This window comes from Bubalus kerabau, chromosome 4 (genome assembly GCF_029407905.1).
Source record: "Bubalus kerabau isolate K-KA32 ecotype Philippines breed swamp buffalo chromosome 4, PCC_UOA_SB_1v2, whole genome shotgun sequence".
NCBI classification, from domain to species: Eukaryota; Metazoa; Chordata; class Mammalia; order Artiodactyla; family Bovidae; genus Bubalus; species Bubalus kerabau.
The window spans coordinates 90,635,592-90,652,852 of NC_073627.1; the positions used below are offsets into that span (position 1 = coordinate 90,635,592).

At 42.8% G+C, this 17,261-nt stretch overlaps 1 protein-coding gene across 2 annotated transcripts; it reads left to right on the forward strand.

The window, feature by feature from the left end:
- The first annotated feature begins 246 nt into the window (after positions 1–246).
- Positions 247–14,624, forward strand: PLIN2 (perilipin 2). 2 transcript variants are annotated; one of them, XM_055577958.1, is made up of 9 exons: positions 247–335; positions 1,300–1,354; positions 1,447–1,642; positions 3,463–3,545; positions 4,349–4,634; positions 5,589–5,770; positions 6,911–7,045; positions 8,275–8,565; positions 14,227–14,624. In XM_055577958.1, the coding sequence occupies exons 2-9, from the start codon at positions 1,325–1,327 to the stop codon at positions 14,365–14,367; spliced, it is 1,344 nt and encodes a 447-aa protein (XP_055433933.1). In that variant the 5' UTR covers positions 247–335; positions 1,300–1,324; the 3' UTR covers positions 14,368–14,624. The 2 variants fall into 2 exon arrangements, with proteins under 2 accessions (XP_055433933.1, XP_055433932.1); XM_055577957.1 differs by lacking the exon at positions 14,227–14,624 and having other exon boundaries at positions 8,275–9,124.
- The last annotated feature ends 2,637 nt before the right edge of the window (positions 14,625–17,261 follow it).

Below are 17,261 nucleotides of genomic sequence, written 5' to 3' on the forward strand. Positions count from 1 at the left end.
CTGGGTCGTCCCAGTGCACCAGCCCCAAGCATCCAGTATCGTGCATCGAACCTGGACTGGCAACTCGTTTCATACATGATATTTGAGCCACCGGGGCCCCACTTCCTTTTGCGAAACTACAAAGCCAGCGTGGGCACCCGCCGCATTTTTGCACTGGGATCCCCAGCACTCTTGATCCACGCAGAGCCGCTCCCTACGCCCGGGCAGAGGGCCGGGGGTCACGTGGCACGGGGGCGGGCGGGGGCGGGGCGGGTATATATTCCGGCGCGCCGGTCGGTGAGCTGTGAACGCCGCACAGACTCACTGAACCTTCGCGCTTGGGCGTCTGCTGGCTGGTGGGTGCGCGCCCCTCTGCGGTCCCTGTGGCTCGGCCAACGCGGGTTTCGGGCCGGACGCTCGCGGCCTCGCGGCGGTTTCGGGGTCCCGGCTGGGAAGGGGCGGTGTCTGGGGCCTGCGTTTCCACCCTCGCTTTTGTTCCTTGATCGAGGCTTGCTTTTCTGCTCGCTGCCTTGGTGCGTTTGCAGCTTCTTGGTTGGGTTGGGGCTAGCAGTTTCCAATCGACCCCAGAGGACATTAGTTAAAAGGAAACGCGTGAGAAAATCGTCTTAAAACTGAATTTTGTGGGGTACGCGGACGGGCTATTGATAACTGGCGCCTGATTTCCGCCTTCGGCGTGGTTCTCATTTCTTGTAAAATTGGGACCCTCGGCCGCAGAGTGGCTCCGAGGGGGTTGGTTCTTGCCTTCCCAGCCCTGCTGCTTCCCAGTGAGGCTGTTTTGTGTAGGTGTGGGCCGTTGGGGGCACTAAAGTGACATTTTAAAACTCCCTGAAAAGTTTCTCGATCCTCGGAGCACCTCCTTACCCCCTGTGCTTAATGTCCCTTGAACTAGTTTCGGTTCTTTGACAAGAAAAGTTTGACTCCCCCTGCCCCCACCCCAAAGTGCTCCATCTTGATCGGCCTGACTGCCCAAGATATCTTCTTGAAATATCTCTCTAGTTTTTACATGGATGTTACCTGGTTAGCATTTTTGTGGATAGATCTTTTTCTTCAAAAGATGTCTCTAATGTCCCGGTGGGGAAAGCATTGAATTGAACACTTCAAGTTGGTGTATTGTACCCGTGAGCTCTGAAGCCTTCTTTCAGGACCTGTTTGCCCAGGGGAGACCTCTGAGAGTCAGAGGGTGGGAGCAGTGCAGACTCCACTGACTGTATCTTGAATTTTGCTCACTTGAAACCTGGGGTTGGAGAATTAATCTGCGAATCTTGTCCCAGTGTTCTGAAATAAGCTTCTCTTCTGCAGATTTCTTCTTTCTCCAGCAAGAAGGATGGCATCTGTTACAGTTGAACCACAACTGGTATGATTTATAAATAGACGGATGATTCTTGATTCCTTTCCCCACCAGCCCTGTTTTGTAGACGTTAACTCCTCCCTCCCTCTTGGTTGCAGAGTGTGGTGACCAGGGTGGCCAACCTCCCCTTGGTGAGCTCCACGTATGATCTGGTCTCCTCGGCTTACATCAGTACAAAGGATCAGTATCCTTACTTGAAGTCTCTGTGTGAGATGGCAGAGAAGGGCATGAAGACCATCACTTCTGTGGCTGTGACCAGTGCGCTGCCAATCATCCAAAAGTTAGAGCCACAAAGTGAGTTTCCATTTTGGCCTCAAAATTTAGTCCCATATAGTCATTGAGAGTGAGCCCAAAGCTGGTTTGAATAATGAAGGCTAGCCTTACGCCCTGAGCTTTCATCAGTCAGGGAATCCTCAGCCTTTCCTGAGACACATACTGCCTTTTCTGAGAACTGCCAGGTGATGCTCATTGTTATAGAAGGCCTGCTTCAGAGCAATGGCAAATATGATATTAAAAAAAAGAAGAAATTCCCCAGACATGTTTCTGTGTTGGCAAGTGAGATCAAACGGGGAATCAGTGAGTAAACTGAAATAACTGACTTCCTTAGGACTACACAGTGTACATGAACTGCTTTAAAAAGAAATCAATATACAAATTGCCCACTTAAAGTGTACCATTCAGTGGCTTTTAGTATATTCACAGTGTTGTTCAGGCATCACCGTGATCAATTTTAGAACACTGTCATCTCTCCAGAAAGAAACCTCATACCACTTTCTGTTTGGGATGAGGAAGAAGTCCTGGAAATGAGAGCGGTAATGGTTGCACAATATTATGAATGAACAATATTGTGAGTCCCAGTGAATTGTACACCTAAAAATAGTTAAAATGGTGAAGTTTGTTTTGTATATTTTACCATATTTTTATAAAAAAGAAACCTTATACTCATTCTCAATCACTCCACCCCCCCACCCCCACCTCCCCAACCTTAGGCAACTACTAATCTATTTTCTCTATAGATTTGCATATCCTGGACATGTAATATAAATGGAATCATAAAACATGTGGTCTTTTGTGACTGGCTAGTTTTCACTTAGCATAATGTTTCCAAATTTCATTCAAATTGAGGTATCATCCCAGTATTTCATTTCTTTTTAATATGGAATAATTTAATATTCTGTTGTGTGGATATATCATTTTCATGTATCAGTTGATGTTCGGGTTGCTTCTAACTTTTGCCTATCATGAGCAATGAATGCTAATGCGAACACTTGAATCCAGGTTTTTGTGTGGACATATGTTCTTTCATATATATACTTAGGAGTGGAATTTTCAGTTTCTCCACATTTATTATCTGCTTTGGAATAAGGGATTAAATCATTCTGTCAAATTTTTACATCATGGACTTTTAGGATTATGGGAAGCCTTTTAGAAATAAGCTTTCCAGCTCTGCTACTCCCCAAATGTTGGGAGTTGGTGGGGGAGCTTGGACTAAAATCTGGGTCTTGTTAGGGAGATCCAGGGTGCTGTTAGCACACTGTTTCCTGGTGATAACCCCAAATATACTGCCACCTACTGAATCAAGTGTAGGTAGAGACTAGACTCTGGCAACCCACTCCAGCGTTCTTGCCTGGAGAATCCCAGGGACTGGGGAGCCTGGTGGGCTGCCATCTATGGGGTCGCACAGAGTTGGACATGACTGAAGTGACTTAGCAGCAGCAGCAATTAGACTAGCATGGAAATGCTAATTTTGAGGGTTTTCAGATACCTCATTCCCTGAATGAGGATTTGGGTGAAGCCTGGCTTCTCTTAACCTTAGGGGACAACTGATGAGGAAGAGGCTTCCTGGCCACCTTCCTTCTTGGCTTGTCACTGCCTCAGTTTGCTGCTCCCCCACCCCCACCACACACACACATCCTTATTTCCCTGTCAGTGGAAGGAAGCTGCTGGAAACCTGGCAAGGATCTCCTTTCTGAACTAGAGAAACCAGACAGAGCATTATGTGGTAAATTAAAATAAATATTTTTTGCTGTTTTTCCATAGTAAGAATAAAGTTTCAAGTTATGTGTTCACTCTTACCAGACTATTAACATTTTCACCATTTGTGATTCTTCTAGTTGCTGTTGCCAATACCTATGCCTGTAAGGGGCTAGACAGGATTGAGGAGAAGCTGCCTATTCTGAATCAGCCAACAAACCAGGTGAGCTTGGGACAAGAGTGCTGAGGCTTGCCACCTCACATTTTTTAAGTTTTATTTGTTTAATACAGACTGTTGCAGGGCACAAACAGGCAGTACTTATTTGTTCCAACCTTGAATATATTTTTGAAAGAGTAATGACCACTCTTTTACTTCCTGAACTGTTGTTAGGTTGTCTTAAGAAGCAGAGACGAGCTATCCACCTTTGGGCCAGACTTTAGTCTGATCTCTGTTAAATTTGTGGCTTCATCTCTGCAGGTGAAATTGCTTCCTTAAATCACTGAGTCCTGTGTGGTATTGGATAAATGCAGAGGTGGTGAATAGAACCTTTTCTTACTTGGTATCTGAGAGCACAGCCAGTAGAATGGAGAACTGGTACATCTGCCTGTGTGTCGGCCTGGGGTAGTGTGCCTGGTACCTGTGTCTCTGCTTACAGGCATGTATGAGGGGCTCAGTAGAAGCATGTCAATGGAAAATGCCATTTTTCTCTAGAGTCCCACTTGTGCCTCACTACAGGTTCATCTAGTTTAAAACAAAGAAAGAAAAAACCTCGACAAGTTTTTTAACCATTTCCCTCTTTTGGTCTTCCAACAACCTTTGAGTGGTGGCAGGTAGGGCATTTATACCTGTTAACGAAATTGAGGCTCATCCACTCTCAGTTACTTGTCCAAGACCCACAACTAGAAAGTAAAAGGGTCAGATTCATCCTTTAACTCTTCAGCTGTGCTGCCTTAGTGAAGACCTTTCTATAGGTATCTGTGCCCATGTTTCTCACCAGCCAGATGGCCTGCTTTTTTTCCCCATAGGTTGTGGCCAATGCCAAAGGGGCTATGACTGGGGCAAAAGATGCTGTGGCGACTACTGTGACCGGGGCCAAGGATTCTGTGGCCAGCACAATCACTGGGGTGGTGGACAGGACCAAGGGAGCTGTGACTGGTAGTGTGGAGAAGACCAAGTCCATGGTCAGTGGCAGCATTAACACAGTCCTAGGAAGTCGGGTGATGCAGCTGATGAGCAGTGGAGTAGAAAATGCACTCACCAAATCAGAGCTGCTGGTAGACCAGTACCTCCCTCTTACCAAGGATGAACTAGGTAATTGGATTTTTGCCTTGAAATAATGTTTTGTTTCTTTCCTTTGCCATGCCATGTAGCTTATGGGATTTCAGTTCCCTGACCAAGAATTGAACCCGGGCCATGGCAGTGTAAGTCCAGAACCCTGACTACTAGGCCACCAAGGAACTTCTTCCAGTGTTTTATATCTTAAAGCAATTTTTCTAAACAGCTTCACTGAGATATACTTTTATATACCAAAAAAATTCACCTGTTTTCCTCCTACATGTTTGGTTGCATGAGCCTCACCACAATCCAGTTGTAGAATATTTTTATCACCCCCAAAGATAAAAGTTCTGTCACCCCCAAAGAGTAAAGCTCATGATCTTTCACGCCTGTTGACAGTCAGTCTCCATTCACCCATCCCACCCCTGCTGTCCACATGTGTGGGTTCTCAGTTACTCAGTTGTGTCCAATGCTTTGTGACCCCATGGGCTGTAGCCCATTAGGCTCCTCTGTTGATGGGATTCTCCAGGCAAGAATACTGGAATGGGTTGCCCTTCCCTTCTCCAGGGGATCTTCCCAACCCAGGGATCAAACCCGGGTCTCTTGCATTGCAGGCGGATTCTTTTGTACATAGTAACTTTTGAAACTTCCAGAGAAATTAACCTAAAGAAATACTTTATACAAATGAATTGCCCTTTGTGGGCTACTATATGGGATTATTAAATATTCAGTGCTTACTGTGTGCCAGGGAAGACACTCTGGTGGGAAGAGACCTGTGTCGATGACGTGTCACAGTGATGTATTCTGGGTTGCCAAGCCCAACAGCAGATAGGAGCCATCTTGGGCAAAGGGGTGCATAATTACCAGATGGGTGGGTGGAATCAACAAAGACAAGATCCAAGTTAAGAGTTTAGGCCTTGTCACTTAGAGCACTTAGAGCTGTGATCCCTAAGGCTTCCTTTTTTTTTTCCCCCTTCTTTATAACTTCAGAAAAAGAAGCCAAAAAAGTGGAAGGATTCGATATGGTTCAGAAGCCGAGTTACTATGTTAGACTGGGATCTCTGTCCACCAAGCTGCGCTCACGGGCCTACCAGCAGGCCCTTTGCAGGGTTGAAGAAGCTAAGCAAAAAGGCCAGGAGACCATTTCTCAGCTCCATTCCGCCGTCAACCTGGTGAGTACAACTTCATTTAAAGGTAGTGGAAGTGAGTTCATTTATCTCCAGGATTAGGATAAATGTAATCGTAAAATCCAAGAATTTTAATCTTACCTTATGAACAATCCAGTAGAAAAATGGGCCAAGAGCACATAGAAAACTCATAGAAAAGGAAGTATATAATTAGCTGAATACATGAAGCGGTGTTAATCTTACTCTGAGTGGTCAGATTACTGATTTCCTTTCCTGTCTGGTGGCGTTTGCAAAGCTAGATTCTGTGGGCGATGGTGTAGAGGAGAGGTATACTTGTGTTTTTGCACTTCTGGAGGATTCAAGGGAAAGAGGAAAGTTAGAGACACACCTGTGCCTGGAGCAGCTTTTCTTCTAGAAATGTATATTCATTCAGAGTTGCAAAAGAGTATAAACAATGCATATTAACTAATAGACTGATTACATTGACACATCACAAAAGACTACTGAGTAGCCTTGAAGGATTGCCAAGTTACAGAACAGTATGCATTGTTCAGCCATTAGAAACCAGTTTACTCTTGGAAGGGGAAGTAGGTGGCTGGCAACAGGGAAGAGGAAGTTTAAGTTCCTTTCTCTTTCATAATTGTATATTATACACACGTTAAATTTCAGTTGCCGTACCTGTGTTAAACTGGAGGGAAATTGGAGATAGTGGTTTAATAAATAAGAGGCAGTCAAGTCCTATGGCTGCTTGGCTGACTTATACATATTTATAACAAGTAACAATGCTCTTGGGCTTCTCTGGTGGCTCAGATGGAAAAGAATCTGTTTGCAATGCAGGAAACCCAGGTTCAATCCCTGGGTTGGGAATATCCCCCGGAGTAGGGAATGGCAACCCACTCTAGTATTCTTGCCTGGAGAATCCCATGGACAGAGGAACCTAGTAGGCTACAGTCCACTGGGTCCAAATAATCCAACATGATTGAGCAACTTACACAGGGCAGAACAGAACAGTGCTATCTCTGATATGCTATCAGAGATAGCCACAATGCTATCAGAGATATCTCCTTAAATACCAAGAACTTCTGTAAGTATTGATGATGGCTGGTTTACATCATAGACCTGAGAACAGGCTAATATGAATATCTATTAATAGTTGGTTCTTTGTCTTCTTCCAACATGTTCTAGATTGAACTTGCCAGGAAGAATGTGCATAATGCCAACCAGAAAATTCAGGATGCTCAGGATAAGCTCTATCTGTCCTGGCTGGAGTGGAAGAGAAGCATTGGCTACGATGATACAGATGAATCCCACTGTGCTGAGGTGAGACATCTGGGACAGGGTCATCCACTACAGAGTGTGTCGAAATTCTTACCAGGCATCTCAGCGTTATTATTATTCCTCTTAGAATATTCTTCTCTACCAAAAGTTGAACAATACAGGATACATACATTGCTTGTTATGTGATAGAAGCAAAAATGTGCAGTAACTAACAACTTACAGATAGGTATATGGCCCCAATCAGGACACAACTACCTGAGAAACAGGCATTTCCCTCATAAAAGGTACAAGCTAAGTGAATACAGGTATCTTTACTGCCATAGTGTGTTGTTTTTTTGTTTTTTTTTTGAGAATGCTTTGTAGGAAGGGTACTGACTCAACCTTGGAGTGAGAATGGGTGAATCAGATGGTTTGCTGGAAGAGATGAGTGGTCAGTTGAGACCTAAGGGGTGAATAAACTAGGTGAAAGGGCATTAAAGGGGTGAATGTTCCAGACAGAAGAAATATCATATTGTATAGTCCTAGAAAGTGGTTCTTTATCTTCCAAAAGCTAATATACACTTGCCCTTGAAAGTAACATTAATCATTTGTTTATATCATATCTCACCAGAAGAAAGAACATTCCAGGTGCCCTACTAATGTGGAGGGTATTTTCCTTCTGTCTGGTCTCCCCTGTTACGTTTCTTCTGCTTAAGACCATGAACTTCGAAGACTCAGGCAGTAGTTCAAATCCCAACTCAGCCATTTCCCAGCTGTTATCTGGGGCATAGCTTTGTTCTACCTGTGCTGTACCTAGTCACTCAGTCGTGTCCAACTCTGCGACCCCATGGACTGTAGCCCACCAGGCTCCTCTGTCCATGGGCATTCTCCAGGCAAGAATACTGGAGTTGCCATGCCCTCCTCCAGGGGATCTTTCCAACCCAGGTCTCCCGCGTTGCCGGCGGATTCTTTACCGACTGAACCACAAGGGAAGCCCAAGAATACTAGAGTGGGTAGCCTATCCCTTCTCCAGGGGATCTTCCCCACCCAGGAATTGAACCAGATCTCCTGCATTGCAGGCAGATTCTTTACCAGCTGAGCTACCTGGGAAGCTCTATGTTCTGCCTATGAAATGTGAAATAATACTGCCACGCTCAGGGATGTTGTGAGAATTTTAAAAAGCTAAAGAATCCACATGTGTGGTGGACATATCCCAGCTGAATGTACGTGAACTAAGTCACACATACCACTGTTGAATCCACTGCTCATTCTTAAACTTGTCTTACTTTCAGCACATTGAGTCACGTACTCTTGCTATTGCCCGGAACCTGACTCAGCAGCTCCAGACCACGTGCCACACCCTCCTGTCCAGCATCCAGGGGTTACCACAGAACATTCAAGATCGGGCCAACCACTTGGGGGTGATGGCTGGTGACATCTACTCAGTGTTTCGCAATGCTGCCTCCTTTAAAGAAGTGTCTGATGGCCTCCTCGCTTCCAGCAAGGGGCAGCTGCAGAAAATGAAGGAGTCTTTAGATGATGTGATGGATTATCTTGTTAACAACACACCCCTCAACTGGCTGGTAGGTCCCTTTTATCCCCAGGTGACCGAGTCTGAGAGTGCTCAGGCCCCAGGTACAGCCAGGAGGCCTGGCAGGTGGAGTAGAAAACACCCTAAACCCGTCCCTGTCAGCAATGCAGAGGGCAGCCAGCCAGATGACAGGTCCTCTTGAGCTGACCACCTGCTAGACAGGTCTGAAGTAGGCAGGCAGCTAGTGAGGCAAAAAGGTCTCCACTTCAGTCATTTCCAACTGGCATAAGAGCTATAAGGTTTCTGCATTAGTGCATAAGTTCTGTTACTTACCTGGCTAGAAAGAAAAGAATAATAGAATGGTCAGAGCCTGTCCAGAACTTGCACATGTTTCAGGGCGTTTATGGCCTCATTCTTTTGCTACTTACTATTGCTGTCTGTTTGTACTGAATAAAAACACCTTCATGTAGGCTGTTGTATGAATTGGGGTCTGCTCTGAGCAGGCCTCAACTCTGGTTTGTCTCACAATGCATGCTTGTGTACCCTGGGTTTTTTATCTTTTCATAAAGAAGTGCCTCCTTTGAATTCAATAAAATTCACTGCAGAATAGATCTGTTTTATGCTATGTGTTACATGTGCTTTTTGTGTGGCTTTCTTGGAACTGCTTCGCCTCCTTGACAGGGTTTTTAATACATATGAATTCAAATGGCCTGAGGGCAGGGGGCAGTTGATAAAAACATTGGAATACTGATGTTAAAAATGGAATGTTTGATAACAAAAGCTAATGTTCCTTTAAGAATGGTATTAGGGGGTGGTGGTGGTTCCTTTCATTTAATGACTGTTTACTGGACCCCTGAAAGCATGTTTTTAAACCAGTAGAAGGAGGTACATAAGTACGTAAGTACCTGACTGCTTTGCTGAAAAGAAATCAGCCGAGAGGAAGCACATGAGTGACTGTTTGCATCAGTCTCATGTAAAAGTAGCATCATTTCTTGCTAAGGGGCCATCTCACATGTATGGAATGAGATTGTTCAGTGTCCAGTCCTAGCTGGACTTAATGTACCATGTTGTCACTTTGGTAGAACGGCACTAACCTCAGTGGTGGGTGAGGTACCTTTAGAAGACTACATGAAGATAATTAGAAAAAGGAAGACTTTGAACCCCCTGTAGAAAGGAGTTCCTATTACCTCCTGCCTAGGGTGTTCAGGCTCTGACCCTTAGTGTGGGTTGATTATGTAGGAAATATAGACCTCCTCATAACAAAGCTGCAGTATGCCAAACCTTTTCAAAAAAAGCCAATCTTAGAACTTGTGAAATAGAGCTAAATACTGAAGGCCTGACCTGCCCTTCAGCAGAACCAAAGTCTAAGTCAAAATTTGTCTTTTTTTACCCTGCTTCACCCTTGTCTCCCCATGAAGACAAGGAAGCAGCATACAGCTTTACGTGCACTTACATGAATGAGCTATTAAACCTTACTAAGTTAGAGAACTAATTTTTTTCCCCTGAGGTAACTCCAGGAGTCAGTAGACATGAGCTCAGTTGGAAGGACTCCCTGAGATACTTGAAGTGAAGGAGCTTCTGGTTTCTGGAAAAGTGGACTGTCATGATTGATGGGCTTCCAGGGTGGAGCCTATCCATGCTCTCGCCTGCCTGTCCCTAGTGAGTGGCTTTTCTAGAGACTCTTCCTCTTAAAATTTTTTTTCTTTTTTAGTACAAATTGTACAGGACCCTGCTATCATTTGCCTGGAACTTCAAGGGTGGTATTTTATGGCTGATTGTGATTGGTCGGAAAGTTCATATATTGGAAAGTTCATATACTACAGCTGTACACAGGCTTCCTTATACGGAACGTAAACTTTCTGGTTCCCCTTCCTTAAGAGTAATAGTACCTACTGAATTGCATGTGAAAAGGAGACAGATCTCAAAGCTGTTCTAAGTGAGCAAGACAGAATATAAAGCAGACTTCTCGTAGCTCCTGGAAGAACACCACTGACTTTGCTTTTACCACGAGTACACTATCATGGTTTTGTCTGTCTGACTTTGTGTCTCAAGTTTGTGCCTACATGCGTGTCATTTTGTTGTCTACATGTCTCAAAATGCATGGTGTCCTTGCTTTATTGTTGGATAAACTAACAGTTTTAGTTTAACAGACTTTTCCCCAAGGAGGACAATTATTTTGAGGGGAAAAAAACTGTCTAAGCCTAGATGGTAAAGAAAAACCCGAATGAACGTTTTGGCCAACACAGTATCTTCTCCCATTCAACAGGTTGCTTTTTAATTTTGTTGAAAGTTTCCTTCACTGTGCAAAAGCTTTTTAGTTTGATTTGGTCCCATTTGTTTACTTTTGCTTTTGTTGTCATTGCCTAAAGAGACAGATCAAAGAAAGTAATACTAAGACTGATGTCAAGGAAACACAGGCATGTGTGTGAGTCACGCAGTCGTGTCTGACTCCTTGTGACCCACGGAGGCTCCTCCATCCATGGAATTCTCCAGACAAGAATACTGGAGTGGGTTGCCATTTCCTTCTTCAGGGGACCTTCCCTACCCAGGGGTCGAACCTGGGTCTCCTGCATTGCAAGCAGACTCTTTACATCTGAGCCACAATTATTTTCTATTTTAAAATCAGTCTGTTTTCCTGACTCTGTGTCATGTTTATGAGCATTGCATGTACATACACATTTCCTGGCAAGTAAAATTCCCCCAGATGCTGTTTTTATTTCTGTAGTAGCCCCACCTACAGTGCCACCTTCTGGAAAATTATCTTAGTAAATATAGAAATCAAGGAGGTTTATGAGTGAGTGGTGCCTTCTTATGGTTGTATGGTGAACAACCTGCAAAAATGATATAAGTCCCAGGAACCCTGGCACAGGCACTTGGTTTTCTTGACTGTCTTTGCAGGGAGGGACTGTTATTATCTCATTTGTTTTATAGTAAGCATATTATTCTGAGTTTGGCCTCTGAATGCCAGATGGGCAAGAGTGTCCTCATACTCCTTCCAAACTATAGTTTTTTATGTCAGTGAAAAGCAATTTATTTTATAAATCTGCAAAGTAATTTCTCTTGTGCCACATTTCTGAAAACCCTATGAAGATGGTCAAGCACAATCACTACATTCTTTTTTTTCTTAATTAAAAAAAAAATTTTTGCGCGCTCCATGTGTCATGTGGGAACTTAGTTCCCTGACTAGGAATCAAACCTGAGCCCCCTGCATTGGAAGCAGTGTCTTAGCCACTGGACCACCAGGGCAGTCCCAACCACCACATTTTCAATTAAACTCACCAAATAAACTTGATAGACTATGGCTACCTCTTTACTGCCCCACCCTTTTCTTTCCCAAGCCCACCAAATAGGTTTTGGTGATGGTCAAAAATAATGAAAATTAGATTCTCTGACTCATTCTAGATATATGGAAGGTGAATTATTCATATGGTTCTCCCAAAACATCTCACGGACTACAGCCCCTGTTTTTGGTGGTGGTGGAGGCTTTTTTTCTAACCCAGAAGTGTGGAATCTCCAATCTTCTGCAAAGAACTCTACCTTAGGCCAGTAGTTCCTGATCTGTAGGTGACTTTGGAGGTTTATGTGTGTGACAGGGTGGTATTTAAGAAACTAAAGAGAATGAAAGCTACTCTTTATTGAGTATCTTTTACAAGCTAGGCCCATACAATCTTTACTTACTCCTCACTTGGCAACACAATCAATTAGGAATTTTCCTCACTTGACTGGTGAGAAAACTGAGGTTGAAAAGAGACAAGTGGCAGAGTAGGGATTTAGTCCAATGTGTTACTGATGTCAAAGTGCTTGTTTTTTCAATTCTAGCAGTCTAGCCTCTGATAGGAGAAAACTCCTGCTTGCTTAAGGACTCAAAAAATCCCTCTCTATTTTCTTGTGTTGTAGCTTCCTGTTCTATTCTACATTTATTAAAACTACTGATAGTGGGTATTAAAATATACATTTAATAGATTGGAAGAGAGAGCTGAGCAAGGTCCATCTTTTAACCTGAAAAGAATAAAATTGCAATTGCCGGCTTGCCTGGCTGATGCCCTGCATCAATTTATCAGTGTTGTCATTAGTGTATCAGTGTTGTTGGCTTTTGTGGGTGTCAGGCTGGGTATAATCTTTGCGAAGTGAAAATTCATGAAGATCTGGAGTGTAGTTTGATCTCCCCAAACAGCCTCAGGAATAAATAGTGGAAGTGTTTATACCTCAGTCTGGACTGTCCTCTGAGCACCTGGGTTTTTTGGGAAAAGTGCAGTAAGGGCCACAGACAGGCAGGTAAGAGACCCAATAAAAAGAAAGATTCTCTCTTCATGTATTTTTAAAAACTATTTAAAAAAATATTGTGGCAAAATATACATCACATAGGCCTTCCCAGGTGGTGCTAGTGGTAAAGAACCTGCCCGCCAACACACAAGACATAAGAGACTTGAGTTCAATTGATGGGTCAGGAAGATCCCCTGGAAGAGGGCACGACAACCCACTCCAGTATTCTTGCCTGCAGAATTCCATGGACAGAGGACCCTGGTGGGCTAAAGGGTCTATGGGGTTGCAGAGTCAGACACAACCGAAGTGACTTAGCACACATGCATACATACCATCAAGTTGACCATCTTAGCTATTCTAAAGTGTACAGTTCATTGGTATTGAGTACATTTGCAGTGTTCTGCAGCCATCACCACTGCGCATTTCCGGAGCTATATCATTATCCCAAGCATAAAGGTTGTGCCTATTAGGTGCTAACTCCTCATTCTCCCTTCCATCTGTTTTTTGATGGGTTTTTGTTGTTAGTTATTTTGTCTCCATTAGGTAATCAGCTAGTTTTTTTCCCTCTGCTATCAAGATTTAGCCTTTAGTAACTTATTATACACCCACTGCAGTGTTCTTGCCTGGAGAATCCCAGGGACAGGGGAGCCTGGTGGGCTGCCGTCTATGGGGTCGCACAGAGTCGGACACGACTGAAGCGACTTAGCAGCAGCAGCAGCAGCAGCAGCAGCAGCAACTTATACCTTTTCTGCTTCTAGTCATCTGTTAGTTAAGAAATACTACTTTGCTTATCATAATTGTATGTAAAGTAAGAGTTAATCAAACTTCTTATCCCTAAAAGCCTTCTCTATGCAGACAAGAGCTAGGGCTTTGTGATGGCTGTTTCAACTATTCAAAACCTTTTGCTTCTTCAGTTGCTAGACATTTTCCAAACTGTTTATAGTATTGGAAATCAGAACATGGAAAAGTGGAGTATTATTGTTTTTAAGAGAAAAATAGATGAATAACCAGAAATGCTTCATAGCTTGTAATTTCAAAAGCTTTCATTTCATATGTTCTACCATATGTTGGTTTCCTTTTAAAGAGACGTTTCTTAGTTATCAGATCAGATCAGATCAGTCGCTCAGTCGTGTCCGACTCTTGGCGACCCCATGAATCGCAGCACGCCAGGCCTCCTTGTCCATCACCAACTCCTGGAGTTCACTGAGACTCACGTCCATCGAGTCAGTGATGCCATCCAGCCATCTCATCCTCTGTCATCCCCTTCTCCTCCTGCCCCCAATCCCTCCCAGCATGAATTGTGGGGATAAGACTATAAACATCTTCAAGAAAGCATAGTTACCGAGAAAGTGAAGTTCATGTATTAATTTGTGTTTCTAAGAGCTCAGCTGGAATTGACCACTCATTTCTTTAGTGTTTGGTTTAATATCCAAGATTTTTTTTTTTACAGGCACTTGATTTCAGTATCATAGACTTCACATCTGAGACTGATGAAATTCCAGATATTATAGCTTTGGAAGAGGAGGATGGACCAAATCATTCTCATGCTAATGGCCCTGAGCCTTCTCAGGGCAAAATGTTGAATAACTAACAAGAAAAATCTCCATTTGCTGAATACACAGTTTGTGTCACATTAAACTTCATGTTTGCTTGTGTTCATTCCTGTGGCTTTAGGGATTAATTGTTAGGGGTTAATTTCTTTTTTTGACTACTTGGTCTTAATTGTAATGAAACCCTGATTGATCCAATCTTTTGTAACAGATTCTAGTTCTGCATTATATATTATTTTATATAATTCTTCAAAGTTTAATCATCAAAATGCCTATAATAAAAAATGGGCTCTTGAAACAGTGTTTTTTTTTTCAAACTGATATATTGAACTGTTTTCTTTTCCTTCTTGGATTCATTCCTGTTTCATCTGGTAACAGCACCTTTGTGTCTTTTGGTAGGGGGAGAAGGGGTTATCTCAGTGGGTCTGTTAGTCAAGGATTTTTTTGTTTTCCCCTGGCCTGGGGGTAGGCATATGACTAAAAACAGGTCAAATGATAGGAAGCATATCATGATGGGTAAAGGCTCAGACTCTGGGTTCTAATCTTGGCCCTGTCACTTATTAGCTATATGACCTTAAACTTAGTTTTTCTGTACCTCAAGTTCCTCATCTATAAGGATAATAGTAAGGATAATTGTAGGTTTATTATGAAGCATAAACATTTGGAAAATCTTAGAGCAATGTCTGGCACAGAACAGCATTACATAAGTATTATTTAAGAAAATTGTACAAACAATGGTTAGCCCATTGAGGAACATCCCTACTATCTAGATTGTAATTCTGAAATACCTTTTCCCATTAAGAGAAAGCAGTGTGTCTTGGAGAAATGGCTGATTCCAGGTCTGGGGCAGGAAATGTACAAAATGAGCCTTGAACTTCTTGCTATTTCAGGTAGAAAAGAAGCTGATTTGAAGAAGTTCCCATTGACTAAAGATGGAACAATCTGAACTTCAATAAGAATAATTGCAGTAGATTAAATATTTGATGGTGTTCACATTTGATGGGATTCAAAGATATCATTATATACACACACACACAACCTAATAACCTAATTGGTCACTTTCGGGGGATGATAGCAAACCAACTCATTATCTTGAAAACTGGTAAATAAAATGAAAGAATCAAGAATTTATCCTTCTTTATGTCTTCGCTCCTAGGTAAACAAATAGTAAATGAGGGAAAAATCTCTCATAAAAGTATTCCTATTCCCAGCAACCAAAGATGGAGAAGCTCTATACAGTCAGCAAAAACAAGACCAGGAGCTGACTATGGCTCAGACCATGAACTCCTTATTGCCAAATTCAGACTTAAATTGAAGGAAATAGGGAAAACCACTAGACCAGTCAGATATGACCTAAATCAAATCCCTTATGATTATACAGTGGAAGTGAGAAATAGATTTAAGGGACTAGATCTCATAGATAGAGTGCATGATGAACTATGGAATGAGGTTCGTGACATTGTACAGGAGACAGGGATCAAGACCATCCCCATGGAAAAGAAATGCAAAAAAGCAAAATGGCTGTCTGGAGAGGCCTTACAAATAGCTGTGAAAAGAAGAGAAGCGAAAAGCAAAGGAGAAAAGGAAAGATACAAGCATCTGAATGCAGAGTTCCAAAGAATAGCAAGAAGAGATAAGAAAGCCTTCTTCAGCGATGAATGCAAAGAAATAGAGGAAAACAACAGAATGGGAAAGACTAGGGATCTCTTCAAGAAAATCAGAGATACCAAAGGAACATTTCATGCAAAGATGGGCTTGATAAAGGACAGAAATGGTATGGACCTAACAGAAGCAGAAGATATTAAGAAGAGATGGCAAGAATACACAGAAGAACTGTACAAAAAAGATCTTTATGACCCAGATAATCACGATGATGTGATCACTGACCTAGACCCAGACATCCTGGAATGTGAAGTCAAGTGGGCCTTAGAAAGCATCACTACGAACAAAGCTAGTGGAGGTGATGGAAATCCAGTTGAGCTATTCCAAATGCTGAAAGATGATGCTGTTAAAGTGCTGACCTCAATACGCCAGCAAATTTGGAAAACTCAGCAGTGGCCACAGGCCTGGAAAAGGTCAGTTTTCATTCCAATCCCAAAGAAAGGCAATGCCAAAGAATGCTCAAACTACTGCACAATTGCACTCATCTCACACGCTAGTAGAGTAATGCTCAAAATTCTCCAAGCCAGGCTTCAACAGCATGTGAACCATGAACTTCCAGATGTCCAAGCTGGATTTAGAAAAGGCAGAGGAACCAGAGATCAAATTGCCAACATCCACTGGATCATGGAAAAAGCAAGAGAGTTCCAGAAAAGCATCTATTTCTGCTTTATTGACTATGCCAAAGCCTTTGACTGTGTGGGTCACAATAAACTGTGGAAAATTCTGAAAGAGATGGGCATACCAGACCACCTGACCTGCCTGTTGAGAAATTTGTATGCAGGTCAGGAAGCAACAGTTAGAACTGGACATGGAACAACAGACTGGTTCCAAATAGGAAAAGGCGTACATCAAGGCTGTATATTGTCACCCTGTTTATTTAACTTATATGCAGAGTACATCATGAGAAACGCTGTACTGGAAGAAACACAAGCTGGAATCAAGATTGCCGGGAGAAATATCAATAACCTCAGATATGCAGATGACACCACCCTTATGGCAGAAAGTGAAGAGGAACTAAAAAGCCTGTTGATGAAAGTGAAAGTGGAGAGTGAAAAAGTTGGCTTAAAGCTCAACATTCAGAAAATGAAGATCATGGCATCCGGTCCCATCATTTCATGGGAAATAGATGGGGAAACAGTGGAAACAGTGTCAGACTTTATTTTTCTGGGCTCCAAAATCACTACAGATGGTGACTGCAGCCATGAAATTAAAAGGCGCTTACTCCTTGGAAGGAAAGTTACGACCAACCTAGATAGCATATTGAAAAGCAGAG

Excerpts from the sequence above, each read along its gene's own strand:
- PLIN2 (XM_055577957.1), top strand. The coding sequence starts at position 1,325 with ATGGCATCTGTTACAGTTGAACCACAACTG. Across the intron at positions 1,355-1,446 it reads TTACAGTTGAACCACAACTG|AGTGTGGTGACCAGGGTGGC; the intron begins GTATGATTTATA and ends TCTTGGTTGCAG. Across the intron at positions 4,635-5,588 it reads TCTTACCAAGGATGAACTAG|AAAAAGAAGCCAAAAAAGTG; the intron begins GTAATTGGATTT and ends TTATAACTTCAG.